The sequence below is a fragment of the Numenius arquata genome, chromosome 3 (genome assembly GCF_964106895.1).
Source record: "Numenius arquata chromosome 3, bNumArq3.hap1.1, whole genome shotgun sequence".
NCBI lineage: Eukaryota > Metazoa > Chordata > Aves > Charadriiformes > Scolopacidae > Numenius > Numenius arquata.
In genome coordinates, this window is record NC_133578.1 from 76,968,455 (window position 1) to 76,989,357 (window position 20,903).

At 71.3% G+C, this 20,903-nt stretch overlaps 3 protein-coding genes across 3 annotated transcripts in view; 2 read left to right on the plus strand and 1 right to left on the minus strand.

The window, feature by feature from the left end:
* The window catches only part of HGH1 (HGH1 homolog), a 4,261-nt gene extending 1,896 nt beyond the window's left edge, over positions 1-2,365 (plus strand). Inside the window, exons 4-9 of the mRNA XM_074144734.1 lie at positions 26-570; positions 641-741; positions 902-1,000; positions 1,073-1,164; positions 1,960-2,082; positions 2,192-2,365. Of these exons, the coding sequence (XP_074000835.1) occupies positions 26-570; positions 641-741; positions 902-1,000; positions 1,073-1,164; positions 1,960-2,082; positions 2,192-2,365 (1,134 nt within the window). The remainder of the gene's footprint in view (positions 1-25; positions 571-640; positions 742-901; positions 1,001-1,072; positions 1,165-1,959; positions 2,083-2,191) is intronic.
* Positions 2,366-3,549: 1,184 nt separating this feature from the next.
* EXOSC4 (exosome component 4) lies at positions 3,550-5,281 on the minus strand. The gene is made up of 3 exons (XM_074145659.1): positions 5,088-5,281; positions 4,120-4,329; positions 3,550-3,988 (listed from the first exon to the last, which is right to left on the minus strand). Exons 1-3 carry the CDS (start codon positions 5,256-5,258, stop codon positions 3,629-3,631), a joined length of 741 nt encoding a protein of 246 aa, XP_074001760.1. The 5' UTR covers positions 5,259-5,281; the 3' UTR covers positions 3,550-3,628.
* Positions 5,282-5,603: 322 nt separating this feature from the next.
* OPLAH (5-oxoprolinase, ATP-hydrolysing) overlaps positions 5,604-20,903 on the plus strand; it is a 17,068-nt gene continuing 1,768 nt past the window's right edge. The window contains 24 exon segments of the mRNA XM_074144735.1: positions 5,604-5,789; positions 7,069-7,260; positions 8,445-8,559; positions 9,476-9,599; positions 9,696-9,891; positions 10,446-10,611; positions 11,348-11,486; positions 12,201-12,268; positions 12,353-12,606; positions 12,716-12,828; positions 13,661-13,831; positions 13,920-14,057; positions 14,683-14,821; positions 14,910-15,022; positions 15,619-15,770; positions 15,882-16,042; positions 16,142-16,243; positions 16,688-16,862; positions 17,423-17,607; positions 17,700-17,831; positions 18,449-18,583; positions 19,313-19,387; positions 19,389-19,463; positions 20,404-20,561. Coding sequence (XP_074000836.1) covers positions 5,604-5,789; positions 7,069-7,260; positions 8,445-8,559; positions 9,476-9,599; positions 9,696-9,891; positions 10,446-10,611; positions 11,348-11,486; positions 12,201-12,268; positions 12,353-12,606; positions 12,716-12,828; positions 13,661-13,831; positions 13,920-14,057; positions 14,683-14,821; positions 14,910-15,022; positions 15,619-15,770; positions 15,882-16,042; positions 16,142-16,243; positions 16,688-16,862; positions 17,423-17,607; positions 17,700-17,831; positions 18,449-18,583; positions 19,313-19,387; positions 19,389-19,463; positions 20,404-20,561 — 3,464 coding nt within the window.

The window sequence follows — 20,903 nt, forward strand, 5'->3', positions numbered from 1 at the left end:
GCCCTCATTGGCTCCCGGTTGCCAGGTGACGCCCGCCATCTTCGAGGCGGCCGTCATGGCGACGGACGAGACGGCCGTGGAGGCGGCGATGGCGGAGCTGGCGGCGCTGCTGGCCCCGGGGGCGGGCGAGGCGGCGCGGGCGGGCGCGGCGGAGGCGGCCCTGGCTCTCTCGGGGAGCCCGGCGGGGCGGCGGTTGTTGGCGGGGCGGCCCGAGGCCCTGTCGGCCCTGCTGGAGCTGGCGGCGGGGCCCGGCCCGCCGGCCGCTTGCCATGCCCAGGCCTGCCTGGTGAACGTATCGGCCGAGGCGGCGGCCCGCAGGCCGCTGCTGGGCGCCCTGCCCGCCCTGCTGGGGCTGCTGCCGGGCGGGCCGGCCTGCGGGGTGCTGGCCAACCTCTGCCGGGAGCGCGGCGCGGCCCGGCGGGTGCTGCGGGCGCTGCGGGAGCGCGGCTGCGGGCTGGCCCCGCTCCTCCAGGCCCTGGGCGAGCCCCAGCCGCCGCCTCAGCTCGGGCCGCTGCTCTGCAACCTCAGCCAACTGCCCGAGGGCCGCCGCGGGCTCCTCGACCGCTCCCGGTAAGGCTCCGGTGTGATGATGGGGGGGGAGGCTGTCCCCGTCCCGGCGTGACCGTCCTCCTTCCCGCAGGCACTCGGTGCAGCGGCTGCTGCCCTTCACGCAGTACAAAGACTCCACCGTCCATCGCCGGGGCGTCGTGGGGGCTCTCAGGAACTGCTGCTTCGAGTACGGTGAGACACACACACACCCCTCGGCCTGCAGCACCGGCTACCGGCCAGTTCCGTGACTCTCGCTGCCTTTATCTTGCCCCATGAGTTTTTCTCGGGAGTGGGCGAGTGGCCGGGTGGGGGCTGGCTCCTCTGACCCCCCCTCCCCACATCTGTCCCCCAGAGGACCACGAGTGGCTGCTGAGCGAGGAGGTCGACATCCTGCCCTTCCTCCTCCTGCCTCTGGCGGGCCCCGAGGAGTTCCCCGAGGATGAGATGGAGAGTAAGTGGGGGGCGTCGGGGGGGGGGCCACTGGCTCTTTGCTCCCCCCTCTCTGAGGCTGCCTCTCCCCCAGGGCTGCCCGTGGACCTGCAGTACCTGCCGCCGGACAAGCAGCGGGAGGAGGAGCCCGACATCCGGAAGATGCTGCTGGAAGCCATCATGCTGGTGGGTCCCTCTGGTGGGAACAGCAGTGGGGCTGAGGGGGGAGCCCAGATGGGGGCATCTCGGAAAGTGAGAGATCCTCATGGAGGAGCGGTGAGGGTTGGACAAGTGTCAGGGACACCTCCCACCAGAGCAGGTTGCTCCAAGCCCCCTCCAGCCTGGCCTTGAACCCCTCCAGGGATGGGGCAGCCACAGCTTCTCTGGGCAACCTGGGCCAGGCTCTCACCACCCTCACAGCAAAGAAGTTCCTCCCCAGATCTCACCTAAATCTCCCCTTTTTCAGCTTAAAACCCTTCCCCCTCCTCCTAAGGCTCCCCTCCCTCATCAAGAGTCCCTCCCCAGGGCATGCACCCCCCCTAAACACACCCCTTCTCCCACGTTTGCCCCCTCCCCTCTCTCAAAACCGAAGCTCAGGAGACATCTGAGACCACTTGGGCTCCGTGACACCAACTTTTGGGGGGAAATCAGTTCCTTCCCCCCTTTTAGGAGGCTTGGGGGAGCCCTTCCCCACACACTCAAGAGTCCATCCCTGGCTTTCCTGGAGCCCCTTTAGGGACTGGAAGGGGCCACCATAAGGACACGGGGGGCTTTTTGGGCTGCCGACCCGTGGCCAGCTTTTCCCTTCCAAGCCTTTGGGGCAGGGCTGCTCCCCATCCCTCCATCCCCAGCCTGGGCTGGGACCACCGGGGGTTTCCCCCATACCCCAGGGGCAGGACCCCCTTCCCCCCCAGGGCTGGTTGGGGGGTGACTTTCTGCCCCCCCACCCCTGCCCACGCTGCCTCTTTCTGCTGGTCACAGCTCACGGCCACCAAGCCCGGTCGGCACGTGGTGCGGGAGAAGGGGACGTACCTGGTGCTGCGGGAGCTGCACGGCTGGGAGCGGGAGCCCCACGTCTTGGCTGCCTGCGAGAACCTCATCCAGGTGGGCAAGAGAATCCCCTGGAGGCGGCCACCGGGTCCCCAGGGCCGTGGGGAGGGAAAGGAGGATGGGGGGGTCCCACTGTCCTGTCACCCTTCCCTCCTGGGAAAAGGTGCTGATCGGGGATGAGCCGGGGCCGGGGATGGAGAACCTGCTGGAGGTGACGGTCCCCGAGGAGGTGGAGCGGGAGCTGCGGCGGCGGGACCGGGAGGAGGAGGAGCGGTGGCGGAGGGAGCGGGAGGCAGAGGGGGACTCAACCCCCAGCCCCCAGGAGCCCCCCCAGTGAGGGGCGCAGCCCAGCTCCCCGCCCCGGGGACTGGCCACCAGCGAGGTGACGCCTGGGACCCCTCCCGCTGATGGTGACACCAATGTGTGTGTGGGGGTCCTGCGGGGCAGGGAGCCCCCCCTCAACAGGCACAAGGACAAAATGAGGCAGGGGGCGGGGAGATTGGGGAAGGGGCTGCTGCTCCCTGCCTGGTGCTGTGGGGCTGCCCCATGGCTTGGGAGGGGCGGCTTTCCGGAGGGCTGGGCCCCCACGATGTGCCTTCTGAAATAAAAGGTTTCCAACCCAAAATTGCTGTGACCCGAGGAGGGGGGGGGAGGGTGTGGGCTCAGGGCCCACTGCAGGAGCTGCCCCCCCCATGTATGGGGCACCCTGGGGGGCGAGACAGGGGATACTCACCCCCCCAATATGATCCTAGGGGTCCCTCCCCATGGGGCACCTGGGGGCTGGGGCAGGGGGGGGGGCGAGCAGGGGGTGTCCCTGCGTGTCCCACCTCCCCCCCTGCGTTCCTGTCCCCTGGGGAGGGGGGGTGTGTGTGTAGGAACCCCCTGGTCCTCGTGTGGGGTCCCCGGGGGGGGGGGGGGGGGATGGGGGGTCCCGTCTTTGGGACACCTCAGAATGGAGCTCGGGGGGGGTCTCTGCCACGGGACACACCTGGGTGGGGGTCTGAGATGGGGCTGGGGGGGGTCAGGGCACCCCTGGGTGGGGGTGATTTGAGTGGGTGGGGGTCCCCACTGTGATGTGCTTAGGTGGGGGGTCAGGGATAGGGCTGGGGGGGTCCCCATCTGTGGGACACCCTTGGGTGGGGGTAGGGGAGGGTCCCTACTGTGGGATGGGGCTGGGGAGGGGGTCCCTATATATGGGGCACCCCTGGAGTGGGGGTCAGAATGGGGCTGGGTGGGGGTCCCTGTGTGTGGGACACCCCAAGGTTGGGGGTCCCCAAAGCAGGACACCCCTGGGGTGGGAGTAGGGGGGGTCCCTACTGTGGGATGGGGCTGGGGGTGCCCTGTGTCCCTCTGCCCACATCACTTACGGGAGATACCGACCAATTTTGGGCCCAGTGGGGAATCCCCGGGGGCCACCGCTCCTCACTGGTCCCCCCCTGGGACACGGAGCCGCTGACGGCAACTCTTTGAGCACGGCCACCAGCCAAGCGGCGGGCAAGTCCCTGTCACACGGCAACGGGGGCTGGCACACCAGGGGAGACCTTTATTGCCCCGGGACTCCCACCCCTGCCCCCGTGGTGGCCCCGTTGCCGGATTCGGCTCAGTCCCCGAGGGCGGCGGTGACCTCCCGTAGCCGCTGCCGCACCACGCGGTCCAGCACGGCGTGCAGCGCACGGCACGCCTGCCCCGCCGCCTCCAGCGCCGCCTCCAGCCGCTCCTGGTGCAGCCGGGCGCTGAGCTGCAGCAGGGCCATCTGCCCGCTGGCCGGCAGCAGGGCCAGCACTAGCCGCGGGCCACCGGCCGCCTCCTCGGGGGAGCTGAGGTCGGCCAGCGGCGTCTCCTCGGCCAGGCCGGCCGTGCTGGCGCAGACGTAATCCCGCATGGGGATGCCGGCGTCCATCACCGCCAGGGTGGCCGCGTTGACACCGGCGCAGTAGTTGCCACCGTCGGCTTGTAGAATCTAGATGGGGAAAGGTGGGGGGGGGGGAAGTTGGGTGAGACACACACACACCCCCACCCCAAACCCTATGGCGTCCCCCCCACCTTGGGGGGGGGTGTGTGTGTGTCTGTCCGTCCGTCCCCCCTCCTCACCTGGACGTAGATGTCGATCTGGGAGCGGGGGTAGAGGCGGGTGAGGATGGCGGCCTCGAAGGTCTGCTGGAGCTGCAGGGCCAGCTCGGCCGACTGGCGGTCGCCGTGGGGGGGTCGCCGCCGCCGCTCCCCCGTGCTGAAGGTGGCCAGGCTGTAGCGGCAGTTCACCAGCGCCCGGTCCGGCAGAGCCTTGCTGCGGGACCCCCGCATCTTGGGGAGGAGGGGGGGGCAAACGGTGAGGGTGAGGGGGGGGATTGGGAACAGGTAACGGGGGAGGGAGGGGATACTGGGAATGGGGAAAACAGGGAATGAATGGCGGGGCTGAGATGGGGAGCAGGAAAGGAATGGGAACAGGGAATGGGGGGGTCACTGAGAATGGCGGGGGGGGCTGAGATGGGGAGCAGGAAGGGAATGGGAACAGGGAACGGTGGTGGTGGGGATACTGGGAATGGGGAAAATAGGGAATGAATGGGGGGGCTGAGATGGGGAACAGGAAAGGAATGGGAACAGGGAAGGGGGGGGGACACTGGGAATGGGGGGGCTGAGATGGGGAGCAGGAGGGGAAGGGGAACAGGGAATGGTGGTGGTGGGGATACTGGGAATGGGGAAACCAGGGAATGGGGGGGGAGGGCACTTGGAATAGGGGGGCACCAGGAGTTGGGGGGGGGAGGGGTGTGGACCTCAGGACTGAGATGGGGAGCGGGAGGGGAATGGGAACAGGTAGCGGGGCGGGGGGGGGAACCGGGAACACCGGGAATGGGGGGGCTGAAATGGGGAACTGGATCGGGAGGGGGAGGGGGGCACCGGGAACGGGACTGGGGGGGCCGGGGGAGGAGGGGGACCAGGACTAGAACGGGGGGGGTCGGGGACAACGGAGAGGGCACCGGGAACGTGGGGGGGAATGGAGGGACCGGGGCCGGGGGGGAGCTGGAGACGGGGGGGGGGGCCCGGTGGCCGCCGGCGCTCACCTCGTGCGGGCCGTAGACCACGGCCAGGGCCTTGGTGTTGCCCTGCTCGATGTAGGCCGAGCCGTCGGCCTGCCCGAACACCCCCATGCGGGCCCGCACCTTGCGGAGCTCGGCGGGCCGCCGCCCGTCCGCCCGGTACCCCTCGTCCGACAGCAGCTCCGCCGCCGCCATCTCACCCGCCCGCCTGCCGCCCGGACTACAGCTCCCGGCGTGCCCCGCGCGGGGACTACAGCTCCCGGCGTGCCCCGCGAGGGGGCCGCCCCGGGCTACACCTCCCGCCCCAGGCCACGCCTCCCGACTGAGGCCACGCCTCCTCACCGCCAGGCCACGCCTCTCCGTCCCGGGCCACGCCCACAGAGGAGACGCCCCCCTCTCAGGCCACGCCCCCCGCGGGCCGGTGCTCGGCGCTGCCCGGGCGGGAGGGTCGTTACCGATCCCCACCGATCCCTATCGATCCCTATCGATCCCCACCGACCGGTCCCGTCCCGGAGCCGCCCGGTCCCCCCCGGTCCCGCCATGGCGGCGGCGGCGGCGGCGTCGGACCCCCCCCGCGGGTTCCAGTTCGCCATCGACCGCGGCGGCACCTTCACCGACGTCTTCGCCCGCTGCCCCGGCGGCCGCGTCCGCGTCCTCAAGCTGCTCTCCGAGGACCCGGGGTACCGAGACGCCCCCACCGAGGGCATCCGCCGCGTCCTGGAGGAGGTGCGGCCGGAGGGACCCCCCCCGGGACACCCCCCCCCACCGGGACACCGCCGGACACCTCCGGGACACCCCCAGAACACCCGGGACATCCTCCCCCCCCCCCAGGACTCACCCCGGGACACCCCCCTCCAGGACCCTCCCATGGGACACCCCCCCCCCCGGGACACCCCTGGAATCCCCCTCGGGACAGCCCCGGGAACCCCAGGACTCCCCCCTCTCCCCGGACACCCCCGGGACGCCCCTGGGACACCCCCGGCACCTCCGTCGGGACCCTCCCTTGGGACCCCCGGGCTCCCCCAGGACCTTCCCCACAGGGACTCTCACCCGAGACCCCCCCAAGCCCCCCCCAGGCCCCTCTGGGGCTCCCTCAGGGCCTCCCCTGAACCCCCCCCCCCTTCCCAGGACCTCCCCAGGACCATCTCCCCCCTCCCCCCCCCCCGATCTCCTCCTGCGACACCCCCCCCCCGGGACCCTGTCTGAGACCCTCCCAGGGCCCCCCACCCCCTGTGCCCCAGCCCCCCAGGCCAGCCCCCACCCCAGTGCCCCCTCCCAGGGCTGGGGCAGCCCCATCTGGCTTGGACCCTCCCACCGACCACTGGTGGGGCTGGGGGTCCGTGGTGGGACCATGGGGCTGGGGGTCTGCAAGGGAGCTGTGGGGCTGGGGGTCCGTGGTGGGTCCGTGGTAGGACTGGGGGTCCACAGTGGGACCATGGGGCTGGGGGGCCACGGTGGAGCTGTGGGGCTGAGGGTCTGCAATGGAGCCGTGGGGCTGGGGGTGTTCATGGTGGGGCTGGAGGTCCATGGTGGAGCCGTGGGGCTGGGGGTCTGCAGTGGGACAATAGGGCTGGGGGGGCCATGGTGGGACCCTGGGGATGGGAGTCTGTGGTGGAGCTGTGGGGCTGAGGGTCCATGGTGGGGCTGGGGGTCTGTGGTGGGGCTGAGGGTCCATGGTGGGGCTGGGGGTCTGTGGTGGGACCATGGGACTGGGTGTCCACAGTGGGGCTGGAGGTCCATGGTGGAGCCGTGGGGCTGGGGGTCTGCAGTGGGACAGTAGGGCTGGGGGGGCCGTGGTGGGACCCTGGGGATGGGAGTCTGTGGTGGAGCTGTGGGGCTGAGGGTCCATGGTGGGGCTGGCGGTCTGTGGTGGGACCGTGGGGCTGGGTGTCCACAGTGGGGCTGGGGGTCTGCGGTGGGGCCGTGGGGCTGGGGTCTGCAGTGGGTCTGGGGTCTGCGGTGGGGCTGGGGTCCGCGGTGGGGCTGAGGCGGGCGGTGCCGGCAGGAGCGGGGGGTGTCGGTGCCGCGGGACGAGCCCCTGGACACCTCCGGCATCGAGTGGATCCGCATGGGCACCACGGTGGCCACCAACGCGCTGCTGGAGCGCCGGGGCGAGCGCCTGGCCCTGCTGGTCACCCGCGGCTTCCGTGACCTCCTCCACATCGGCAACCAGGCCCGGCCCCACATCTTCGACCTGGTGAGGCCCGGCCCCACGGCACCCCCACCGGCACGGGCTTGGGGTGGTGTGTCCCCATGGCCCACAACATCTAGGATGGAGGTGACACGTCCCGGTGGCCCACATTGTCCAGGATGGAGGTGGCACCTCCCCGTGACCCACACCATCCAGGGTCTTGGTGGCACCTCCCCGTGACCCACACCATCCAGGGTCTTGGTGGTACCTCCCTGTGACCCACACCATCCAGGGTCTTGGGGGCACGTCCCCATGACCTAAACCATCTAGGATCATGGTGTCACATCCCCGTGACCCACACCATGCAGGATCTTGGTGGCACGTCCCCGTGACCTACACCATCTGGGCTCAGGGTGGCACGTCCCCCTGACCCACACCATCCAGGCTCAGTGTGGCATGTTCCTGTGACCCATACCTTGGGGTGGCACGTCCCCCTGACCCACACCATCCAGGCTCAGGGTGCCACATCCCCGTGTCCCACACCATCAGGGACTGGGGGGGGGGCATATCCCTGTCACCCCACACTCTCCAGGGTTGCGCTGGCACGTCCCTGTGACCCACACCATCTGGGGTTGTGGCGGCACGTCCCCCTGCCCCACACCATCCAGGCTCAAGGTGCCACAACCCCGTGTCCCACAGTGACACAGTCATTGACCCACAGGGGGGTCACTGGGGTGACCCCCCACTGTCAGGGGTCCCCACTGACAGGTCACAGTCCCCGTGACCCACACCATCAGGGACTGGGGTGGCACGTCCCCGTGACCCACGCCCCCTGGACCCTGGGCTGTCACATCCCCGTGACCGGCACCGTCCAGCCTTGGGGCAGCGTGTCCCCAGGTGACACACACACCCCCCCCCGGCACCGAGCGGGGCTCGGGCTGGCACGTCCCTGTGACCACCGTCCCCGTGTCCCCGCGTGACCGGCCGGGTGGGCCCGTCCGTGTCCTCTGCCCGCCGCGGACGTCCTTGGCGGCGTGGGGACGTCCCCGGATCCCGGTGCCGCGTCCCGTGAGCGGCCGCTGGGCTCCGGCCACGGCCCCGCGCCAGCCACGGCCACGTGCCAGCGGCCACGTGCCACCCCGGCCAGGCCGGCAGCCAGCGCCTCGGGGCGGGGGGGGGGCGGCGGGGGGAGAGGGGGGGTCCCGTGGTGTCCCCCCCCCGCCCCGGGTGACGTCCCCGTCCCCGCGCAGGAGGTGGCGGTGCCCGAGGTGCTCTACGAGGAGGTGATCGAGGTGGACGAGCGGCTCATCCCCTACCAGCCCGGCTGCCGCCTCCCGGGGACAGAGACCCTCCCGCGGCTGGAAGGTGGGGACCACCCCCATGGTGGTGGTGGGGGGGGTTGGTGCTTCTGGGGCCAACCTGCCCCATGGGCACCCCTCTTGGGGGCACCCATCCCGCCAAGACCCCCCCCATGGGCGCCCATCCCAACCAGGACCCCCCTGTTGGCAGCCATCCTGCCCGGACCCCCTGGCAGCACCCATCACACTGGGACCCCCCCCATGGGCTCCCATCCCGCTGGGACCCCCATGGGTGCCCATCTCACCAGGACCCCCCCCATGGGCACCCATCCCACTGGGACCCCCCCCCCAGCAGTACCCATCCCACTGGGAACCCCCCCATGGGTGCCCATCCCACCAGGACCCCCAGGAGCACCCATCCTGCCTAGACCCCCCACCAGCGCCTGTCCCACTGGGACCCCCCCCATGGTGCTCATCTCACCAAGACCCCCTGGCAGCATCCATCCCACCGGGACCCCTTCACGGGCACCCATCCTGCCTGGACCCCGAGGAAGACCCCATCCCACCGGGACCCCCTGGAAGGACCTGTCCCACCAGGAACCCCCCATGGGCACCCATCCCACCGGGACCCCCCAGAAGGGTCCAGGCTCCCAGCAGCCCCCATCTCACCAGGACCCCCCCCCCCATGGACCCCCATCCCACCAGGACCCTCCATAGGCACCCATCCCACCAGGACCCCCCCGTGGGCACCCATCCCGCCCAGACCCCCTGCAGCCCCCATCCCACCGGGACCCCCCCCCAGAAGGACCCATCCTGCCCAGACCCCGCCATCCCACCGGGACCTCCCCACGGACCCCCATCCCACTAGGACCCTCCATAGGCATCCATCCCACCGGGACCCCCATGGGCATCCCTCCCACCGGGACCCCCCCCATGGACCCCCATCCCTCCCGGTGTCCCCCCCCACCCCGCTCTGTCCCCAGGCTCCACGGGGACGTCGCTGCTGCTGCAGCAGCCGCTGGATCTGGGGGGGCTGCGGCGGGCGCTGGAGGGGGTGCTGGCCCGCGGCATCCGCAGCCTGGCCGTGCTGCTGCTCCACTCCTACGCGTGAGTCTGGGGGTGGGGGGGACACACACACACCGGGGACACACACACACACACACACACACACAGGGCCTGACGCCGTGCCCCCTCCCTCGGCAGGTGGCCGGGGCACGAGGAGCAGGTCGGGGCGCTGGCGCGGGAGCTGGGGTTCCGGCACGTCTCCCTCTCCTCGGGGGTGGCGGGGATGGTGCGGGCGGTGCCGAGGGGCTACACGGCCTGCGCCGATGCCTACCTCACCCCCTGCATCCACCGCTACCTCCACGGCTTCCGCGCCGGCTTCCGCGACCAGCTGCAGGTGAGGGGGGGGCAAGGGACCCCCACCGGGACCCACCATGGGCACCCGTCCCACCGGGACCCCCCCAATGGACATCCATCTCACTGGGACCCCCTCACTAGGACCCCCCTCACTGGCACCCATCCCACTGGGACCCCCCCCCGGTGGGCACCCAAACCACCAGGACCCCCCCACACTGGCACCCATCCCACCAGCACCCCTCTGTGGGCATCCATCCCACCAGGACCCCCCTGTGGGTGCCCATCCACTGGGACCCCCCCCACTGGCACCCATCCCACCAGGAGCCCCCCCATGGGTGCCCATCCCACTGGGACCCCCTGGCACCACCCATCCCACCAAGACCCCCCCCCCCCCACTGGCATCCATCCCACCAGGAGCCCCCCATGGATGCCCTTCCCACCAGGACCCCATTCCACTGGGACCCCCCCCATGGGCACCCATCCCACCAGGATCCCCCATGGGTTCCCCTCCCCCCCCCGGGACCCCCCCAGCAGCACCCACCCCGCCGGTCGCCCCCCTCGGCAGCCCCCCACCCTCTGCCCCCCCCCCCGCAGGGGGTGCCGGTGCTGTTCATGCGCTCGGATGGGGGGCTGACCCCCATGGAGCACTTCAGTGGGGCCCGCGCCATCCTCTCGGGGCCGGCGGGGGGGGTGGTGGGCTACGCCATCACCACCTACGGTCGCCAGGGCGGCCAGCCCGTCATCGGCTTCGACATGGGAGGTCAGCGGGGGGGGGGGGGCCGAGGGGGGGGGAGGGGTCCCTCTGGGGTGGGGACCTCGGGGGGGTGGGGGTCTCGGCGGGGTGGGGGGATCCCACTGGGGTGGGGGTGTCCCTGAGGGGTGGGGGGATCTCACTGGGGTGAAGGTCCTGGTGAGGGGGATGCGGTGGGATGGGGGTCCCGCCACAATGGGGTCCTCAGGGGGGCGGGGGTCCCGGCGGGGTGGGGACCTTGGGGGGGCTGGGGTCCCGGCGGGGTGGGGGTCCCAGAGAGGTGGGGTGGGGGTCCTGGTGGGGTGTGTGGGGGGGTCCCACTGGGGTGAGGGTCCCATTGGATGGGGATCCCAGCAGGGTGGGGGTCCCGGTGGGGTTCCCAGTGGGGTTGGGGGGTTGTGCTGGGTTTGGGGGTGCCCCTGAGTGCTGGGTCTGGGGTGCCCCCCAGGTACTCACTTTGGGGGTGCCCCAGTCCCCAAGGGGATGTGATTTGGGTCCGGGGGCGCCCCTGGGTGCCGGGTTTGGGGGCGTTGCGCTGAGTCTGGGGGTGCCCCAGTCCCCAGGGGTTGTGCTGGGTGGGGGGGGGGTTGTGCCGGGTTTGGGGGTGCTCCTGGGTGCTGGGTCTGGGGGGGTTGTGCCGGGTTTGGGGTGCCCCGATCCCCAGGGCTGTCGCCGCGGGGGGGGAGGTGTCCCGGCGGGACCTGGGGGTGTCCGGGGGCGGGGGTGCCGAGCCGTGTCCCCCCAGGCACCTCGACGGACGTGAGCCGTTACGCGGGGGAGTACGAGCACGTCTTCGAGGCCAGCACAGCCGGCGTCAGCATCCAGGCCCCCCAGCTCGACATCAACACCGTGGCCGCCGGAGGGGGGTCCCGCCTCTTCTTCAGGTGGGGGGGGGGGGGCTACAGCCACCCGGGGCGGGGGGGTGGGGTGGGGGCTGTCCCCGGTCACGGGGGGGCTCCGGTGTGGCTCCGTGGTGCAACACAACCGGTGTGGCCACCGCTGGCATCTCCTGGCCACCACCAGAATGGCCACCGCTGGCATCTGGCCACCACTGGCGTGGCTACTACTGGTGTCTCCTGGCCACCACCAGCATGGCCACCATTGTCCCGCTCCCACTGGCATGTCCTGGCCACCACCGGCATGGTCACCACTGGTGTCTCATGGCCACCACCGGCATCTTCTGGCTACCACCAGCATGGCCACCACTGGCATGGTCACCACTGGTGTCTCATGGCCACCACTGGCGTTTCCTGGCCACCACCAGCATGGCCATCACTGGTGTCTCATGGCCACCACTGGTGTTTCCTGGCCACCACCAGCATGGCCATCACTGGTGTCTCATGGCCACCACCGGCATCTTCTGGCTACCACCAGCATGGCCACCACTGGCATGGTCACCACTGGTGTCTCATGGCCACCACTGGCATTTCCTGGCCACCGCCAGCATGGCCACCACCAGCTTCTCATGGCCACCACCGGCATCTCCTGGCCACCGCCAGCATGGCCACCACCAGTGTCTCCTGGCCACCACTGGCATCTCCTGGCCACCATCAGCATGGCCACCACCGGCATGGCCACCGCCACCATCTCCCCACCAGGTCCGGTCTCTTCGTGGTCGGCCCTGAGTCGGCGGGTGCCCACCCTGGCCCTGCCTGTTACCGTAAGGGTGAGTGTGGGGGGCGCCGGGGGCGGTGGTCCGTGTGGCTCGCGGTGGTCCCCGTGTCTCACCGCCCTCCCCGTCCCGGCGCAGGGGGGCCACTGACCGTCACCGACGCCAACCTCTGCCTGGGCCGGCTGCTCCCCGAATATTTCCCCCGCATCTTCGGGCCGGGGGAGGACCAGCCGCTGTGCCGGGAGGCGGCGGCGCGAGCCTTCGGGGACATGGCCACCACCATCCGGGCTTTCCAAGCCACCGCCACCACCCTCTCGGTGGAGGAGGTGGCCATGGGCTTCCTGCGGGTGGCCAACGAGGCCATGTGCCGGCCCATCCGCGCCCTGACGCAGGTGGGGTGGTTGGGGGGGGGGGGCTTGGGAGGGGTGATGGGGGGGTGGTGGTCGGTGGCACCCCCCGGGTCACCGCGGTGTGTGTCCCCCCCCTGCTCCGTGACGGCAGGCGCGGGGCCACGACGCCGCCCAGCACGTGCTGGCGTGTTTTGGGGGTGCCGGGGGGCAGCACGCCTGCGCCATCGCCCGCGCCCTGGGCATGAGCAGGGTCTTCATCCACAAGTAGGTGCATCAAAGTGGGGGGGACGGGGGGCGGGACGTGGGGACCCCCCCTTCTGCCGGCGCTGCTGGATTGGGGGGGGTGGTCACAGCGGGGGGGGGGGCACGTCCAGTGACACCCCCCCGCTGGTGTTGGGGTGTTCCCGCAGCCTGGGGAGGTGGAGTGGGGGTGGGGGGCTCTGGTACCCCCCCCCCACCCCACCCCCAGGGAGGATGAGCTGGGTTTGGGGGTGCCCATGGGAGCTGGGTTTGGGGTGTCATAGTCCCCAGGGGGATGTGCTGGGTCTGGGGGCTCCCCTGGATGCTGGGTCTGGGGGTGCCCCCATGTGCTGGGTCTGGGGGTACCCTGGGTTCTGGATGCGGGGGTGCCCCTGGGTGCGGGGTCTGGGGGTGCCCCAGTCCTGAGAGGGAGGTGCTGGGTTTGGGGGTGCCCCTGGGAGCTGGGTTTGGGGTGTCGTAGACCCCAGGGGGATGTGCTGGGTCTGGGGGCTCCCCCGGATGCTGGGTCTTGGGGTGCCCCTGGCGCTGGGTGTGGGGGTTCCCTGGTCCTCAGGGGAATGTGCTGGGTCTGGAGATGCCCCCAGTGCCGGGTCTGGGGGTACCCTGGGTTCTGGGTGTGGGGGTGTCTCTGGGTGCTGGGTCTGGGGGTGCCCCTGGTTGCCGGGTCTGGGGGCACCCCCCCCATGCTGTATGTGTGGGTGTCCCCAGCTGCTGGGTCTGGGGGTGCCCCTGGTTGCCGGATCTAGGGGTGCCCCCGGTTGCCCTGTCTGGGGGTGCCCCCTGTGCTGTGTTTGGGGGTGCCCCCCCCCCGCTGCATATACCCCCTGTCCCCCAGGTACAGCGGGGTGCTCTCCGCCTACGGGCTGGCGCTGGCGGACGTGGTGCAGGAGGCGCAGGCCCCCTGTGCCCTGCGCTACGAGCCCCCCGCCTTCCCCCGGCTGGAGGGGGTGCTGGCCCAGCTGGAGCAGCAGTGCCGGGACGCGCTGCGGGCACAGGGCTTCACGGGGTGAGCCGCCTGGGGGGGGGGTGTCCCGGGGCGGGGGGACGGGGGGGGTCCCCGTGTGTCCCCCAGCCCGGTGACGGCCGCCCCGCAGGGAGCAGATCCGGACGGAGGCTTTTCTCCACCTGCGCTACGAGGGCACCGACTGCGCCCTGATGTGCTCGGCCAAGGGGTACCCCCCCACCCCCGACTCCTGCCGCGCCGGGGACTTCCTCGCCGCCTTCACCAGCCGGTCCGTACCCACGCCGCCGGCCCCGGTGCGGCACCGCGGTCCCCCATCCCGGCACCATGACCCTCATCCCGGCATCGCCATCCCCATCCTGGCACCGCCATCCCCATCCCGGCACTCTGATTCTCATCCAAGTGCCATGATCTCCATCCTGGCATCTCAATCCCCATCCCAGCACCAGGATCCCCATCCCGTCACCATGGTCCCCATCCTGGCGCTGCAGTCCCCCATCCCGGCACTGTGGTCCCCCATCCCGGCACTGTGGTCCCCATCCCGGCACCACGGTCCCTATCCCACTCCTATGATTCCCCCATTGTGGTACCACGATCCCCATCCTGGCACTGCCATCACCATCCCGGCACCAGGATCCCCATCCCGGCACCATGGTCCCCCATCCCAGCACCAGGATCCCCATCCTGCCACCACCATCCCCATCCCGGCACTCTGATTCTCATCCAAGTGCCATAATCCCCATCCCGGCAGCGCCATCCCCATCCCGGCACCAGGATCCCCATCCTGGCACCACCATCCCCATCCCGGCACCTCCGCACCACACCGGGGGCAGTTGGGGGTCTCCCGGTGCCCCCTGGCCGCAGCTGCCACCCCTTTCCCCCCAACCCCCCAACAGGTACCTGGTGGAGTTCGGCTTCACCATCCCCGACCGCCCCGTGGTGGTGGACGACCTGCGGGTGCGCGGCACCGGCAGCAGCGGCATCCGCTGCGAGACCCCCCTGGCCCCCAGCGGGAAACCGCCCCGCGTGGAGACGGTGAGGATGGGGGGGGGTGGGGGTGTGTGTCCCGGGGGGGGGGGGGTCCCAGCGGGCCAGGGGGTGACCCGCGTGGGGTGACACGCAGGTGACGCGGTGCTACTTCGAGGAGGGGTACCTGGAGACGCCGGTGTTCCTGCTGGAGGAGCTGGCCTGCGACCACACCGTCCCCGGCCCCGCCATCATCATCGACAAGAACAGGTTGGGACCTGGGGGGGACCCCGGGGGGGACCCCAGGGGGGTGGTGGGGACCCTGAGGGGTTGGTGGGGACCCCCTGAAGCCATCAGGGAGTCCAGGAGCTGGTGGGACCCTAGTGGGATGACAGGAGCCCGGGGAGTCAGAAGGACCCCAGGGGGATAGTGGGACCCCAGGGGGCTGGAAGGACCCTGGGGGGATGGTGGGACCCCAGGGGGATGGGGGGACCCCAGGGGGATGGGGGGACCCCAGAGGGATGACAGGACCCTGAGGAGCCAGAAGGACCCTGGGGAGATACAGGGACCCCAGGGCAATGGTGGGACCCCGGGGAGGATGACGGGACCCCAGGGGGACCCCACGGGGATGGGGGGGGGCCCAGAGGGATGACAGGACCCTGGGGGGATGGTAGGGCCCCAGGGGGATGGGGGGACCCTGGGGAGCCAGAAGGACCCCAGAGGGACCCGAGGGGGATGGGGAGGACCCCGAGGAGTTGGTGGGGGCCCAGAGAGTCAGAAGGACCCCAGGGATCTGGGGGGACCCCATGGAACTAGTGGGGACCCCAGGGTGCCCCGCACCCCTCCACCTCCCGGTGCCGCCGCAGCACCATCGTGGTGGAGCCGGGCTGCACCGCCAGCCTCACCCCCTTCGGTGACATCTCCATCGCCATCGGCTCGGGCACCCCGCGCCCCGTCGGCCCCCAGCTCGACCCCGTCCAGCTCTCCATCTTCTCCCACCGCTTCATGAGCATCGCAGGTGGGGGGGGGAGGGGGAGGGCTGCTGGGATGGGGGCGCCGTGGGGCTGGGGGGGGGGGGTTGGTGTGGGGGTCCTGAGGGTCCTCCCCGTGTGCGTCCCCCCCCCCGCAGAGCAGATGGGCCGGATCCTGCAGCGGACGGCCATCTCCACCAACATCAAGGAGCGGCTGGACTTCTCCTGCGCGCTCTTCGGGCCGGACGGGGGGCTGGTCTCCAACGCCCCCCACATCCCCGTCCACCTGGGCGCCATGCAGGAGACCGTCCAGTTCCAGGTAGAGGGGTTCCAGGGAGCAGAGGGGGGGGTCTCAGGGTGTTTGGGACCCCCTTCCCCCCCCCAGCGACCTTCTCATCCCTTCCTGGTGCCATGGCAGATCCGCAACCTGGGTGAGGACCTGCGGGAGGGGGACGTCATCCTGAGCAACCACCCCTGTGCGGGGGGCAGCCACCTGCCCGACCTCACTGTCATCACCCCCGTGAGTGTGGGACCCCCCCCGCCCCCCGTGGGGTGTAGGACTCATCCATGGGCTGCAGGACTCATCCATGGGGTGTAGGACCCATCTGTGGGGTGTAGAACCCACCCATGGGCTGCAGGACCCATCCATGGGGTGTAGGACCCATCTGTGGGGTGTAGAACCCACCTGTGGGCTGCAGGACTCCCCCATGGGGTGTAGGACCCACCCGCGGGCTGCAAGACCCATTCACGGGGTGCAGGACCCCCCTGTGGGGCTTAGGACCCCTCCTATGGGGTATAGAACCTATCCATAGGCTGCAGGACCCATCCATGGGGTGCAGGACCCCTCCTATGGGGTGTAGGACCCACCCGTGGGCTGGTGGACCCCCTCCACGGGCTGCAGGACCCCCCAGTGGGGTGCAGACACCCCCCCCAGGACATCAGCTCAGCGCTGGGCTCCCCTCAGGTCTTCTGGCCGGGTGTCCCCAAGCCTGTGTTCTTCGTGGCCAGCCGGGGCCACCACGCCGACATCGGGGGCATCACCCCCGGCTCCATGCCCCCCCACTCCAAGGCCCTGCGGGAGGAGGGGGCCGTCTTCATCTCCTTCAAGCTGGTGAAGGACGGCATCTTCCAGGAGGAGGGTGGGTCTGCAGTGGGGGGAGGACGCTGTGGGGACATGGTGGGGACGGTGGGGACATGGTGGTGATGGTGGGGATGATGAGGACATGGTGGTGATGATGGGAATGTGGTGGTGATGATGGGGATGTGGTGGTGATGATGGGGATGTGGTGGTGATGGTGGGGACGTGGTGGTGATGGTGGGGACGTGGTGGGAGTGTCAGGGACATGGTGGGGACATGGTGGTGATGGTGGGGATGTGGTGGGGGTGTCAGGGACGTGGTGGAGGTGTGGTGGTGATGGTGGGGACACCATGGGGACATGGTGGTGATGGTGGGGATGTGGTGGAGGTGTCAGGGATGTGGTGGGAGTGTCAGGGACGTGATGGTGGTGGGGACACAGTGGTGATGTGGTGGGAATGGTGGTGATGGTGGGGACGCAGTGGGGGTGATGTGGCGGGAATGGTGGGGACGTGGTGGTGATGGTGGGGACGTGGTGGTGATGGTGGGGACGCAGTGGGGGTGTCAGGGGCACGGTGGCCCACCCACCCACGAGCCCCCCACCCACGGGTGCGTGCCCCGCAGCGGTGCGGGAGGCGCTGCTGGCGCCGGGGCGGGTGCCGGGCTGCAGCGGGAGCCGCAACCTGCCGGACAACCTCTCCGACCTGCGAGCCCAGGTGGCCGCCAACCAGAAGGGCATCCAGCTGGTCACCGACCTCATCCGCCTCCACGGGCTGCCCGTCGTCCAGGCCTACATGGCCCACATCCAGGTGGGACATCCACCCCACCCCGCCCCCTCCCCTGGGGACCCCCCCCGAGACTCTCCCCCTGGTCCCCGGCGTGACCCCCCCCTTGTCCCCAGGCCAACGCGGAGGTGGCCGTGCGGGAGATGCTGAAGGGCTTCGCCGCCCGCTGGGGCACCGCCGTGGAGGCCGAGGACCACATGGACGATGGGTCGCCCATCCGGCTGCGGGTGCAGGTGGACCCCCAGGAGGTGAGGCGGGGAGGGGGGGATGCGGGGGACACCCCCCTCCCAGTCCCAGGATCTCTTCCGGGTCCCAGATGTGGGAGATCCCCCCATTCCCAGATGATGGAGATCCTTCCCTGTCCCAGGATCCCCCCCTCGGTCCCAGCATCCTCCCATTCCCAGATGCTGGAAACCCCCCCCCGGTCCCAAGATACCCCCACCCCCAGATGCTGGAGACCCGCCTTGGTCCCAGGATCCACACACACACCCCCCCCCCACGACCCCCCCATTCCCAGATGTTGGAGACCCCCCCACTCACAGGATTTCCCCCCTTCCTGGGATCCTCCCCCCAGCCCCAGATGATGGAGACACACACCCCCCCAGTCCCAGGATCACCCCCAGCCCCAGATGCTGGAAACCCCCCCTGGTCCCAAGATCCCCCTGCCCTCAGATGCTGGAGACCCCCCTTGATCCCAGGACTGCCCCCCAGTCCCAGGATCCCCCCATTCCCAGATGCTGGAGAACCCCTCCTGTTCCCGGGTTTCCCCCCATTCCCAGTTGCTGGAGACCCCCCCGAGGTATGTTTTGGGGTTCCCCGGAGGGGGGGGTCACGGTGCCACCCCCGGTCCCCGCTGTCCCCTCAGGGCAGCGCCGTCTTCGACTTCTCGGGCTCGGGGCCGGAGGTGCACGGGAACTGCAACGCCCCCCGCGCCATCACCCTCTCGGCCCTCATCTACTGCCTGCGCTGCCTGGTGGGGCAGGACATCCCCCTCAACCAGGTGGGACCCCCACCCCAGCCCGGGGGGATCCCCGGGGATGTGGGACCCCCGGGGATGTGGGATCCCTGAGCTTAGGGACCCCCCGGATGTGGGGGCACCCGGGCTGACTGACCCCGGCTGGGGGAACCCCCCCATCTGGGGAACCCCCTGGTCTGGGGGACCTCCCCGAGGCTGCAGAACCCCCCAGCTGTGGGACCCCCCCCCACCCCAGCCTGGGGGGCTCCTGGGGGTGAGGGACCCCCTTATGTGGGACCCCCAGCTGTGGGACCCCCAGGTTGTAGGACCCCCTGGCTGTGGGACCCCGAGGCTGTGTGATCCTGGCTGTGGGACCCCCCCATCTGGGGAACCCCCCCCCGGCTGTGGGACCCCCTGACTGTGGGACCCCTGGCTGGGGGACCCCCAGGCTGTGGGACCTGTACCCCTGGGGTGGGGGGCTGGCACCCCCATTCCCTGGGCTGGGGGCGAATCCTGGGACCCCAGGCCCTTGGGTTGGGGGGGGTCCTGAGACCCTGTCCCTTGGGGTGTGAGGGGGTCTGGGACCCCCATCCCCTGGGTTGGGGGGATTCTGGGACCCCTGGGGTGCTCGGGGTGCCCCCCCCCCAGCAGCACCAAGTAGGGGGGAGCAGAGGGGGTGCCCATGGGGCAGCGCTGCCCCCCCCCCAGCCCCCAGGGTGTGGGGCAGGAGCTCGGCGGGGGGCAGGGGGGGGCTGACGGGGCGGTGCCCCCCAGGGGTGCCTGGCCCCCGTGCGGGTGGTGATCCCCAAGGGCTCCATCCTGGACCCCTCGCCCGAGGCCGCCGTGGTGGGGGGGCAACGTCCTCACCTCCCAGCGCGTGGTGGACGTCATCCTCCGGGCCTTCGGCGTCTGCGCCGCCTCCCAGGTGGGGCGGGGGGCACGGGGGGCACGGGGGGGGGCACAGGGTGCAGGGGTCCCAGGGGCCCTGGGGCGCCGGGGGTTGGGGGTCCCAGTGGGGATGAGGGGCACGGGGGGTCCTGGAGGTCTGGGGGGTGCAGGGGGTCAGGCGTCTCAGGGGTCCAGGGGTGCTGGGGGTTCTGGGGGCTCTGGGAGTCCAGGTGGGGACGGGGGGCACGGGGGGGGCAAGGGGGAGCATGGGGTACAGGGGTTAGGGGTCTCAGGGGTGCCAGGGGTTGGGGGTCCCGGGAGTCTCAGGTGGGTACAGGGGACATGGGGTGCAGGGGGTCAGGGGTCCCAGGGGTCCGGGGTGCCGGGGGTTGGAGGTCCTGGGGGTCCCAGGGGTCTGGGGTGGTGGGGGTCCCAGGGATTGGGTGTCCTGGGGGTCGGGGGTCCCAAAGGTTGGGGGTCCCAGGGGGTCCTGGGGGTCAGTGGTCCCGGGGCTCAGGGTTTGGGGTGCTGGGTGGCCTGGAGGTGGGGGTCCTGGGGTGCCAGGGTCAGGGGGTCCCAGGGGTACGGGCTGATGGGGGGACCCAGGGGATGGGGGTCCCGGGGTGCCAGGGGTGCTGGGGGGATTGGGGGTCCCGGGGGTTGGGGCCCCATGGGATGGGGGTCCCGGGGTGCCAGGGGTGCTGGGGGTTGGGGGTCCCGGGGGTTGGGGGTCCCATGGGATGGGGGTCCCGGGGGTGCCAGGGGTGCTGGGGGTTGGGGGTCCCGGGGGTTGGGGGTCCCATGGGATGGGGGTCCCGGGGTGCCAGGGGTGCTGGGGGTTGGGGGGTCCCGGGGGTTGGGGATCAGGGGGTGCCGGGAGTCAGAGCCCTGGGGGTTGGGGGTTCCGGGGGGTGCTGGGGGATGTACCCCATAGTTGGGGGTCCCCTGTGTCCCCCCCCCCCCCCGTCACCTCCCAGGGCTGCATGAACAACGTGACCTTTGGGACGGCGCGGGGGGGGTACTACGAGACGGTGGCGGGGGGCGCGGGGGCCGGCCCCCACTGGCACGGCCGCAGTGGGGTGCACACCCACATGACCAACACCCGCATCACCGACCCCGAGGTGCTGGAGCTGCGGTGGGTGACGGGGGGCACGGGGGGGGGCGCGGGGGTCCGGGGGTCTGGGGGGCACGGGGGGGGACCAGGGGGTGAGGAGAGAGTGGGGGGTACTGGGGGGCTGTGGGGGGGATGGGGGGCACGGGGGGGGCTGGAGGAGACTGGGGGGGGGGGGAGGAGGCTGGGAGTGCGGGGGGGGTCCGGGGGGGCCAGGGAGAGTGGGGGGTACCGGGGTGCTGGGGGGGCACCGGGGGGTACTGGAGGGGTTGACGGGGGGTGCCAGGGGTCCGGGGGGGCATGGGAGGGCACGGGGGGCACAGGGGGTGCTGGGGGGGGCAGGGGGCGCGAGGGGGAGGGGCGGAG